This window comes from Aethalodelphis obliquidens, unplaced genomic scaffold, assembly GCF_003676395.1.
Source record: "Aethalodelphis obliquidens isolate GAN/ISIS:26980383/991018 unplaced genomic scaffold, ASM367639v1 scaffold83, whole genome shotgun sequence".
Taxonomy (NCBI): domain Eukaryota; kingdom Metazoa; phylum Chordata; class Mammalia; order Artiodactyla; family Delphinidae; genus Aethalodelphis; species Aethalodelphis obliquidens.
Genome location: NW_020838027.1, coordinates 6,412,067 through 6,424,299, shown reverse-complemented (window position 1 = coordinate 6,424,299; position 12,233 = coordinate 6,412,067). Strand labels below are relative to the sequence as shown.

The 12,233-nt window shown below is 55.4% G+C and overlaps 1 protein-coding gene across 1 annotated transcript; it reads left to right on the top strand.

Annotated features, from left to right (window-relative positions):
* The first annotated feature begins 1,271 nt into the window (after window positions 1-1,271).
* On the top strand, window positions 1,272-4,893 carry RBP5 (retinol binding protein 5). Its single transcript, XM_027093054.1, is given in 4 exon segments — window positions 1,272-1,344; window positions 1,631-1,809; window positions 4,281-4,382; window positions 4,840-4,893. Coding segments are annotated over 4 exon segments (408 nt in total).
* Window positions 4,894-12,233: the final 7,340 nt, after the last annotated feature.

Sequence of the window (12,233 nt, the reverse complement as noted above, 5' to 3'; positions counted from 1 at the left end):
CCTCCTGGGAACCTCGCAGTCAAACCCACCACCTGACCCCGACCTATGCCAGCATTTCATTTCCCAGCCGCAGGTCTCTGAGGAAGCCACGGGGTGGGCAGCCGGGCCGTGGACCCGGCTCTGGGACCGGAGGAAGAGCGAGATATTTGCGCTCACCCTCCCTCACCCGCTCGCCCCAAATTTCCCACCTTAAACCCTGATGAACCAGCCCAGTTGGTTCTGAAGCCAGGGAGGCTGGTGGGTTCGAGAGGCAAAGAAGAGTGCGCGTCGGGGGGAGGGGGCAGGGAGTGCGGGGCGGGGCACACAGTAATTGAGGCGCACCGCCCCCCGCAATGGGAGTACATCTGGTAAGCGTGGGCTGGCCAACGGCTGGGGACGCGGGTGGCTGACGGTATCATCAGTGACTCCAAAAGGAGAGGGGAACCTCTGGGTCCCAAGCCAAAGCGCGTAGAATTCTCCCGAACAGCCAAGCGACTCCTCCCTCACCTTCTGCTCCAGCCAGACTTTGTCAGGCCGCTGACGGCCCCCTCTGCAGTTTCTCTGCCCCCCTCTTAATGCTCCTATAGGACAGAGTCTGGAAAGCCAGTGTCGGGGGCCCCAGCTCAGCGACACTGTCTGAAGGAGCTGTAGGGGCCAGCGCTAGAGGGTTTTCCTCACTGGGGCTCCCGGCCAGCTGGCTGTCCCCCCTTCTTTCCCCACCTCCTCCCCCTCATACCTTTCGGGATCCCCGACTCACTCCAAGATCTCAGGATATTGTTAGAACTCACCCTTGGGTGAGTCTGAAAGGGCGCCCCCCTCCACCCAGCAAGACCAGCTCCCTCCCAGGAGAGGCTGACTCTGGAGTCTCAGGACGGTTCCCAAACCTGCCAGAAATGGGCTGAAAGCCAAAACCGACCTTCGGGAAGGCTCAAGTGTAGCCTGACCGACAGCCCCAGATCCTGGTCCAGGTTCCTTCCTCAGGAAAAGCCGAGGTCAGGCAAAAACTTGCCAAGTCCCTGCCCCTCTGTGGAGCTGCAGACACCAGCCTCACACTCATCACCTGGGGGTGGGGGGGGGGGGAGAAGGAGGGAGTCTGGCAGGAACTCTTACTGCAACAGGGCCTCAGCTCTATAAACACCCTGGTAGCACAGACCTTACACAAGCTGCCTCTGTGTGTGCAGAGGCTGGCCAGGAGTCTCCCAGCCCCACCTGTCGGATGACACCCCCTCCCTCCTTGCCCTGCCCCCTCTATTCTCCTGAAATCTTGACCTCCACCTTGGCCAGCCTGGACCATGCCTCCCAACCTCACCGGCTACTACTGCTTTGTCTCGCAGAAGAACTTGGAGAGCTACCTGCAAGCTCTAAGTAACCGCCTCACCCCTCCCGAGGCCTTTCACTCCCGTTCTCCCCTCTCCCTTCCTGCCTCCAGTCCCACTGAGGAGGGGGGATGCGAGGGTCCGACATCGTGGAAAGGCTGGGGGTCGGGGGGCTGGGCTCCTCTTCTAGCCAGGGGCATTGCTAGGAAGGAGTAAATCCACAGTCCCAGACCCAGCCCAGGGGATGCTCCCAGCTCCAGGCTGCTGCTGCAGGTGGAGGAGGCCCTGGCCAGCTGGCTAAAAGGACCCTTGTCCTAAGAGGACAGCCTCCATAGACATCAACATGGCTCTGCGGAAGATCGCGCCGCTGCTCAAGCCAGATGAGGAGACTGACCATCGGGGCAACCACGTGACAGTGAAGACCCTCAGCACCTTCCGAAACTAAGCTCTGGAATTCGAGGTGGGAGTGGAGTTTGAGGAGGACTTGAGGATCACGGAGGGACGGAAGCTCCAGGTACCTTTTCTCAGGCTGGCGGGGAGCGGGTGTGGATGGGCAGGGGGCACTTAACAGAGTGGGGCAAAATAAAGTGACCTTTCCCATCCAGAGCTGGGAAGTGATGACCACAGCAGGCTACGAAGTCCCTGGGATAGCAGGCTCCTGATGTTGCCCACCCAGCCCCCACTCCCTCCACCTTCTCCCCTGCCCCCTCTTAGCACCAGCCAACAGGGCAAAAGGGGCAGGTCACCCTCAGGCCAATGAGCGAACATGTGCTCACCCTCTAGCCTGTGACCCTGCGGACACCACAGTCTCTCTTCCCTCAGCCTCTTTAACTCCACTCTGGTGCAGTCCTTTCTGCTTCTTACGTGTTCCTTTTGGCCTCCTTTGCAGACCCTAGTTCCCCTATTAATCCCTTAAACTGGGAATTTCCCCCCAGTATTTTGTTCTTGACCTTCTCTCTCTTGTCTGTATACTATCCACGGGCTAAATCATCTACACCCATGTGTTCGGTTACCATCTATAAACTGCCTTGGACACAGATTCTCCTGCCAGAGGCACCACCTGAGCTCCAGGGCGGAGTTTCAACTGCCTGCAAAATGTTTCCATCTGCATGCCCCAAGGTCAAACCCAAAGTTCTGATCTTCCTACACAAACCTATTCCTGCTTTTATATTTACTGTCTCCATCAGTGTCAACAACCAGCAGGACCAAGTCATTACCTTGTGTTGGTCCTGCCGGCTGTTGTCACAATCATTACCTTGTGTTCCCTTACCTCCATGCTCCCAACACGTGCACGTGTGTGCACACACACACGCATGCACACGTGCACCACATGTAATTGGTCAGGAAGCCTGTGTAACTTTTCTGTGCTGTCCAGTGTGGTAGCTACTAGCCATATACAGATATTGAACATTTGAAATGTGCTATCGGTGTGAAATACACACTGAATTTTAAAGACAATACCAAAAAAGAGTGCAAAACATCTCAGAAATTTTATATTGATTACATGCTGAAATTGTAATATTTTGGATATTTTAGGTTGAATAAAATATATTATTAAAATTAATTTCACCTGTTTCTTTTTGCTTTTCTAATGTGGTTACTAGAAATTTTTATAATTATATATGTGGCTTGCATTTAAGACCTACTATACTTCCATTGAGCATCACTTGTTTACATGGCTCTTATCTGTTCCTTCCTAACCCTTCTCTTTGTCACCACCTTATTTCAGGCCCTCATTTCTCATCTGGTGCCCAGTCTTGACCCTCCTCTAATCCACTCTGGCTACTGTAGCCTCAAGGATCTATCTAAAATGTAAAAATGGGGTTTCCCTGGTGGCGCAGTGGTTGAGAGTCCGCCTGCCGATGCAGGGGACACGGGTTCGTGCCCCGGTCCGGGAAGATCCCACATGCCGCGGAGCGGCCGGGCCCGTGAGCCATGGCCGCTGAGCCTGCGCGTCCGGAGCCTGTGCTCCGCAACGGGAGAGGCCACAGCAGTGAGAGGCCCGCGTACCGCAAAACAAACAAACAAACAAAAAAATAAAATAAAATAAAATAAAATGTAAAAGTGACCACGACACTCCCTGACTTAAACCCTTTCAGTGACATTTTGTTACATTCCAGGTAAGGTCCGTACACTCCACATTTCATCCAAGGGCCTCCACACAAACATACGGGGTTAGAGCCCCTCACAGCTACCTACTCTTCTTTCTTACCTCTACACTGTTTCTATCCTTGCTAGAAAGTTCCCATCATCTCCAATCTAATTCACTGCCTTGAAGACGCACTCCCTCCCCACTCCCACCGTCAACAGTCTTGCCTGGTATCACAGATACCTACCAACTGTTCCTCTATCTGATCAAGATTCTGAGCTCCCTGGGAATTCCCTGGTGGCCCAGTGGTTAGGACTCGCACTTTCACTGCCAGGGCCCTGGGTTCGATCCCTGGTGGGGGAACTAAGATCCCATAAGCCGCGTGGCACGGCCACAAGAACAATCCGTAAGATTCTGAGCTCCTTGTTTAGGGGGGCCTGTCCTATTGGGGGGCCTAACAATGGTGATTGGAAGGTCCAGGTCCACCCAGCTCTGATTTAGGGGGTTGATCCTTCATTCTCAGGGACACTGCAGCTGCCCTCGAGACTGAGAAAAAGGAGAAAAGAGATTCCCTGGTTGGCTCCCAACCAATCTCCCTTCTTTCCCCAAATCTCCTCCAGGTCAGCCAGAAGTGACAGAGAACAAATTCTCCACGCTTCATCCCCTAACCCCCAATTTCACGCCCCCCCATGATCCTGCCTCATCCCTGCTCTGCCCAAATGGTCACTGTCACAAACAGTGACCTTTAGGAGTGGGGGACGGGAGTCCTGGAAGGAAGGGACGGGAGCAAGACAGTGTCTGCTGGAGGCAAAGCAGGCAGCCCAGCCAGAGTGAGCTGGATGCATTTGGGATGTCCTGCCCCCCAAGTCTTCCTTTATTCCCGCCTTCCCCCATAGACCACTGTCACCTGGGAAGAGGAGCAGCTGGTATGTGTAGAGAAAGGGGAGGTCCCTGACTGGGGCTGGAGACACTGGCTGGAGGGAGACACGTCGTATCTGGTGAGCAGGGTGAGGGCTAGGAGAGGAGACGCAAGTGGGTGTGTCTGAGAGGGGGCCCTCCAGCTAGGATGCATGCCCTTACTCAAATCAAGTCCGTCTGCTACTCCAGCCTCGCCTCCCTTCAAGGAAGGCAACTAAGGAGGGAAAACAGAAGCCCTGGAAAGAGTGGAGAGAGGGAGAAGTGGAGTGGCCAAGGTGGGCCCTGGTTGTAAGTCAGACGCATGTCCATAAATCATGACCAGAGACCTGGAGACTTAGCCACTTCAGTTCCCTGACCCAGCTACCTTCCTTCCTCTGGGGTGGAAAGCTGAGGGTCTGCAACAACAATACAATTCCCCATACATCGAGTGCTCTAGCTGATGCATCCTGAAGGATTCAATGGAGGTCAAGGACCTCGAGAAAGGGGCTCAGCTGGCAAGAACCTTCTCTGTCCTCATCATTCCTACTCTATCCCCAGGAGATGACTGCAAGGGATGCAGTGCATGAGCAGGTCTTCAGGAAGGTCAAGTAGCTGGAGAGGAGCTGAGGACCCCCCTGGACCACGGCAGTCCCCAGTCTCCTCTTGTCTGTGTCCCCTTCAAGCCCAGATGGTCCCAGGTCAGCAGTCCCTTTCTCAGGCCACTGACCCTCCCTCTGCATCCCCCCTCCCTCCACCCCATGTTAATCTATAACTTGCAGCCCCCAGGCCAAAGCCCGTTCTTTCTCACACTCCACTGCGCAATAGCGACCTCATATCCGGTTCAAGATCTGGCCTCCTGGATGAGAGAAACAGGCAAAGGGGAAAGGAGCCCAGAGAATAGCGGATCCCCACTCTCTTTCATTCATCTGGCCTCTTATTTTCCATCTAAGAACTCGGCTTTGAGCATTTGAGCATTAGTGGAAACCATACTGGTGGACCTTCTGGAAAAGTGTGACTGGATTCAAGAATTTAAACAGGAGCTACTGGGAGAGGTTTTTGGTCCATTTCCTTGTCCTTCTTCTCGAGAAACCTCATGGGCTCAACAGAACCAGGCCCAAGTCATGGCCCCAGCCACACAGAGTTCAACAGACCACGTTGACCGACATCTAACGAGCCCTGGCCATTGTATGCTTGCATCCTACACGTTGGGGAAGAGGGACGGGTCAGGGCGAGACCTCTGTCCAGTGCTGGGGGAGGCTGGGAGCTTCTAAATAGTGACCTGGCCTCCACATCTGCTTTGGGAAGGACAGGCGGCTAGAGCGCCAGAAGAGACTGAAAAGGGAAGCAGATGAAGGATACAAGGCTAAGGGCTAGAAAGATGAGGGCATGAGGGTGACAGTAGGTGTGAAGGCAACAGGCCTCTAGGACCCTCTGCCTACAGTCCAGCAAGGCTGCGGACAGAAGGTAAGGGGGACAACTGAAGACAGCACAGCCCCTCCTTTAGGGTCCCAGAATCGCTGCCCTGGAAAACAACCCAGATGGGTAGGGCCTGTTCAGATTCAGGGCCAGCTCCAGCCTCTGGTCACCTCCCTACCTCCAAGGGCCTTGGCTCTTTCAGAATAAAAGTCCTTCCTGTAGGGCAAGAGCAGAGAGAAGAGGGCTCAAGGTGGGGTGGGGACAGAGCCTGGCTGGGGGGGATGAGGGGATTGCTGGAATATCCCTGGCCTGTGCTCACTAGATGAACACCCCTGCTGCCTCTTCCTGCAATGGCCAGGCCCCTGCACATCCGAGATGGTCTCTGGGGCTCTGTCCAAGAACCAGGATTGCAGCACTCATCCCACCACAAGCCTGGAATGAATTTGGAAAAGAATTTGGACAAGAATGCAGAGTGGGGCTTCCCTGGTGGCGCAGTGGTTGAGAGTCCGCCTGCCGATGCAGTGGACGCAGGTTTGTGCCCCCGTCCGGGAGGATCCCACATGCCGTGAAGCGGCTGGGCCCGTGAGCCATGGCCGCTGAGCCTGTGCGTCCAGAGCCTGTGCTCCACAACGGGAAAGGCCACAACAGTGAGAGGCCCGCGTACCGCAAAAAAAAAAAAAAAAAAAAAGAATCCTCCTGCCAATGCAGGGGACACGGATTCGAGCCCTGGCCTGGCAGGATCCCACATGCCGCAGAGCAACTAAGCCCGTGCACCACAACTACTGAGACTATGCTCTAGAGCCCGAGAGGCACAACTACTGAGCTTGTGAGCCACAACTACTGAAGCTCGCGTGCCTAGAGCCCGTGCTCTGCAACAAGAGAAGCCAATGCAATGAAAAGCCCGCGCACTGCAACTAGAGAAAGCCCGCTTGCAGCAACGAAGACCCAGCACGGCCAAAAATAACTAAATAAAATTTTTTTTAAAAAAAGAAAAAGAAAGAATGCAGAGTGGACCTGAGCAACTTCATCCCTGCCCAACCTCTCCGCAGGGTCCCCAGCAGCGTCGGGAGGGCAGAGCAGCAGAAGCTCAGAGGAAGTGGGGGAATCCTACCTTTTCCATTCCCAGGTGCGGTAAAGGCACAGGAAGATGCTCCGTGTGTATTCACCAGGTCCCGGCCACTCCGAGTTCACAGTGCATATCCAGGCCTCTCCCCATAGGACTGCTGTCTGTGCTCTGCATGTCGGCCCCGCTGGGATCTTGCCGGGAGCACATAGGCCTCCATGGTGACTGTTGGACCCAAGTGGAAGCAGCCTCAGTCCCCCAAGACTCCTGTGACATGAACACCCACACCCTCCCACCTGCGGGTCCACATCCTCCACTGGACCACTCCCCTCCAGGAGCCAAAATCCAACAAGAGGTCCTGGAGACCCCAAAGGAGCACAAGCAACCAGAGGAGGACTGAGCTGCTCCTGGGCACCTCCAAGGGGGTGGGAGCGGGATCCACCCAGATGCAGGAAGCCAGGGCTGCCATTTCCCCCGTGGGCAGCAGGGGGCAGTGCTCGCTGCAGTGGGAGCCAGAGACCCACCAAGTTCAGTCCTCGCTCCTCCAACACCCTGTTGGATATTTCGTCCCTACCCCCACTAGACAGACAGACAGACAGACAGACACACACACACACACACACACACCAATCCCAGCCCACATGCTCACCCTGCGAAGACCCTACCCCTCATTCCAATCTGGCTGCACCACTGCCTGTCAGATGGAAGAGATGGTCCCCAAGGGCACCGACGTGTGGGTGATGAAAGGGCACGGGGTGGGGGAGCTACGACCACGGATGGTGGTCCCACCCCAGCCCTTCTAGGGACACACAAATCTGTGCCTCCCAGCACCGTCTTTGACCTCATTGACCAGAGTCTGAGACCCCAGGGAGATGATCAAGAATCAAATACGTTTATTTCCACGTGAGATAGAGTGACTGCACCCTTCTAACGCAGCTCCACGCCAGGCCCCTGCCCCCTCCCCGTCCGCCAGGCCCAGAGAGCACCAAATGGTCACAAACAACCTTCCAGCCTGAACTCCAAATGATCCTTTAGCCTTGATTCTTTAGGTCGGTCCAGAGCCCTCTGCTCAGAAGAAACTGACCAACATGGACCCGAGGTCAGGATCGGTGTGTGCCCTGAAGCGGAGGACCCCATGCTGCCCGAGGACTCAGGCCCCACGTCCTGGTAGGGGCCCCAGAGGAGGCAGGAGTGACAAAGTCTAGCTGCGTATCCCCCTGCAACTGCCCCCTCACCTCAGCCGCCGTCTCCCGCACGCCCCCACCCCACGTGCCCAGACCTGCAGGATGAAAGGGGAGCAGGAAATTCCTCATCTGCAGAACACAAAGGCATCCCAGGCAGGAGCTGATCCTGTAACACTGTGAGACCCCTATTGCAGCAGGGGACCCTTAGAGGCCACTGCAAATCCTAGGACGCCAAGAGAGAGCAGAGTCCTGGCCCCCTCCCCACACCCAAATCTTATCCCCTAAGGAGAAAGAACCACATCTGGGCTATAGGCTTAATTACCCAACAATCAGTGCGAGGCCTGCAGCCCCCGATGTGGCTGAGGATCCGCTAGCTGTGTCTGGCCCTCCCTTCCCACTTCTCCCTGCCCTTCCTCAGGCTTTTCTTCCTCCTCTGGAGACCGATGCTTCTGCCTGGCCTGGGGACCACCTCCAGTACCCCCAGCCAGCTCTCTGGGATGTCTCCCCCAACCCCCCCAACCATAACACCCTCAATCATAACAGCACCTGTGCCATCAGGGTCCCCAGAGGCTGACCTGGAGCTGTCCCAGAGCTGCGACCATGATCGTGGACAGGCCAGGATGGGGGAGACCTTGCAGGTCCAGCAGGAGCTGAAAGGTAGTGGGTGAGGAGACTTGATGGGAAAATCAAAGGGTTATGTGAAGGACTGTGACATAGCCAACCTGGGTCTGCGAGGAGGGCAGAAAGAAAGAAACAGAGATGGTAGCCCAGGCCTCTGAGGCCAGGGGTGTGAGCCGTGGCCTGACCTGACCAGGGGCCAGACCAGCACCCATCAGGCCGTCCTCATCCTCCCTGAGACCTCAGCCCACAGGACGGCTCTGGGTCAGCTCTGCAGGCACCTGGGCTCCATGCTGAACACCCACCCTCACCAGAGGCCATTTAGGTTCCAGGGGCCTGAGACGGAGCTGACCTGTCACACTCCCCCTTCCAGCAGCAACAGGGGGCCTCTGTCTTCTCGAGCACTTGCCAGCCCACCGTCTGTCTGTGGGTGAGCCTCCTGCCTCCCCCGACCCAGTCAGGCCCGAGTCTCACTGCCCTCTGCCCTCACTCTTGTTCTGGCCACCAGGAGAGGGTGCAACCCTCTGTCCCCCGTGGGCAGTGCCCAGGCAGAGGGCTGCCGGCATAGCTAGGCCACCGTGTTCACGCATAAACCACTTGCCTCAGAGGCTCTCGATGAGCCTGAAATGGCATCCAAAATTGGGAGGGAATAATACACAGTGGGCAGGTGAGCAGGTTCCGTGTCAAACAGCTACCCCTCGTTCACTGTGTGAACATACACAAGCCACTAACCCTCAGTAAATGAGCCCATTTGCTGACCACCCAAGGCAATACCAAGAGTACTCGCTTCCTGCAAGGAATTTTGGGAAGTTTCTACGTAAAATCACTCAGCGTAGTACCTGGAATAGAGGAAGCACTAATGAACGTTCGCTGTCATTGCTTTTATTATCCCTACCTCTTCACTTGATTGAAATTCTCTTAACTGGACACAAAGCCTTGTTTTCTACAGTCAAGGATGAGAACTCACTGCCCATGCCCTGGGGTCACACAGTTCTGATGTTTTCTTAATTTTTAATTTCCCATCTTTTTTTTTTCATTTATTTATTTTATTCATTTATTTTTGACTGCATTGGGTCTTCGTTGCTGCGCGCAGGCCTTCCCTAGTTGCGGCGAGCGGGGGCTACTCTTCGTTGCGGTGCGCGGGCTTCTCATCGCAGTGGCTTCTCTTGCTGCGGAGCGCGGGCTTCTAGACACATGGGCTCCAATAGAGGCGCTCGCGCTTCAGTAGTTGTGGTTCATGGGCTCTAGAGCGCAGGCTCAGTAGTTGTGGCGTGTGGGCTTAGTTGCTCCACGGCATGTGGGATCTTCCTGGACCAGCGTGTCCTCTGCATTGGCAGGCGGATTCTTAAACACTGCGCCACCAGGGAAGCCCGGTTCTGATATTTATAACAAAGTGTAATGACTGATAACAGAGATTTAGAGACAGTAAAGGCAGGTAAACATCTGGGGGTGATGGATGTAGGAGAACTGTTGCCCGCACTGGGGCTCCACAACCAGAATCTCACTGCATCCCGTAGTGCCCCCATGCCCATGACGACAAGAGTGCATCCCAGACAGGGCGCCCCTGCCGAGCCCTGCACCAGCATCTGGGCGAGACCTCTACTCCTGTCCAAGGGCTGCAAACCCCAGAGCAGCAGCCGCTGTTTACCACCACCCTCCCACCAGCCGAGAGGAGGCTTCAGTGCAGGAGAGAGGGAACTGATGGGTGGACAGGGGCCCGGCCCCAGTGCGCTGTGGTGGCAGCTGTTCACGGAGCCACGAGGCTCCACCCCTGAGTCCCTGGTGGGCCTCTGCCCTGGTCAAGGGGCTGGGCCGCCAAGGCAGGGGCTCTGTCCAGGCCCAGCTTCTCCAGTCCCCAGGTGCGCGTGCAGCCACCTTCCCTTGACCCCCTGCCTCCTCACCCTTCTTCCCCACGATGCCAACACCAACCAGCGCCCTCCCGGCCTGAGGGGCCTCCACCCTCCTCCCCCTGACCCCCTGCCGCACCCCCCCTCCAGCCCGTCATCCTTCTACACTAACGAGGCTCCAGCCATTCCTCCATTCGTGCCCCAGTTTGGGCCTCCCCTGCTCTCCCTGTCCCACAGATGAGCCAGGAGGCCGAAGGGCTGCTTCACCGTCACCTGCCCAGTTTTCCTTCCACCTGCGTATGTGTATCACTCATTAGTCTGTCTTACACATCTCTTCTACATACTGCATTGTCCGTGTGGCCTTTCATCCACGCTCTAGACGATTGCTGAGAGCCGGCCCTCCTCTCTTTCCTCCCTGCATGGAACAGGAGTTGTTGTAGTGCATGGGTTGTCCCAGGCACGCAGGCAAGACAGAGCTAAAGTCACGGCTATCAGAGCCACTGTCACGCCTTGCTGTGTGATCTTGGGCAAATTATTTCACTTCTGTGCCTTTGTCTCCTCCCAGGACCGCTCTGCTCGGCCTCAATGCTCTATAACTGATTTACTATCCTGCCTTCGACACCCACCCTTCCCCCTGGCTTCCTCTCTCCTTCCCAACGGTTTGCAGAAAAACCTTGCTCCTGTCCTTGACCCAGCTGTAAGGAAACTGTTGTCATTCTTAAAGGGGGAGGTTCTCTGGAATGGGGACAGAACCCCAGCTTGGGCAGGGGCAGCTAGGTCCCAAAGCGCTCCCCCGCTCCTCAGTGGGGCTCCCCGTCCTCTGCTGCCACTCACCTCCCCTCCTTTCTTGTGAGCAGCACAGATGGGACAAGGGGACACTGTTCAAATAAGGGTTTGTTAAAGTCTTGGAGGAAACAAAGGGAGCTAGAACAGAGTATTACAGAAGTCGATCAGCTGAGGCCCAAGTGCACCCTCACCCATAGACTCCTTACTGTAGTAGGAAGGAACGGTGCCGGCCACAGCAGAACCAACCGCCTCGCCATTAGCAAGCCAGGCACGTACCCGGTATGTTTAAAGGGTCCTTTACTAAAAGCCTTTATTTCAGGCATGAGGGTCCACACAAAGCCCCCGGGGTGTGGGAGCTTTGGAACTGAGATCTCCAGCCTCTGAACTTGTCCCTTTGGACAATCTGCTGGTGGGGGACCACAGTCCTAGATTCTCGGGACTCAAGCTATGGCTACCCTCCCAAGGTTGGAAAGGGCATCCCACCTGGGGCTTCTCCTTCCTGCCCATCCCTCTCCTTTTCAACAGCTTCTTGGTCCTTTTTAACCCTTTGCTGTCCTCCTAAATCCCCACCTTCTCTTGTGTTTGGTCCCCTGTAGGTCATACTTTGATCTGAATTTGATGGGGTGGGTGAAGGAGTATTTCAGATGCTAGGGATGAGGTGGAGAGGATCAGAGCCTGACTTCATGTTACTGCATCTGAAATACAACCATACTTAACAAAAATAACGTCCTGCTAGCTGATCTTCTGCAGTTATTGTACTAACATTATCTGTCTACTACTTCTGTGATAGCCAGCCCTCAAGACAGCCCCCAAGGACCCCTGCTTCCTGGAATTCCCATCCTTGTGTCGTCTCTTCTCACATTGTATCAGGGTTGGTCTGTGTGACCAATAGAACATGGCAGCGGGGATGCTACATTACCTCCAAAGCTAGATTATAAAAGACACTTGGGATTTTCAGTACGACATTCTGCCTGTAGTTAACACTGTACACTTAAATTTTTATTAGGAGGGTAGATCTCATGTCAAGGGCTCTTACCA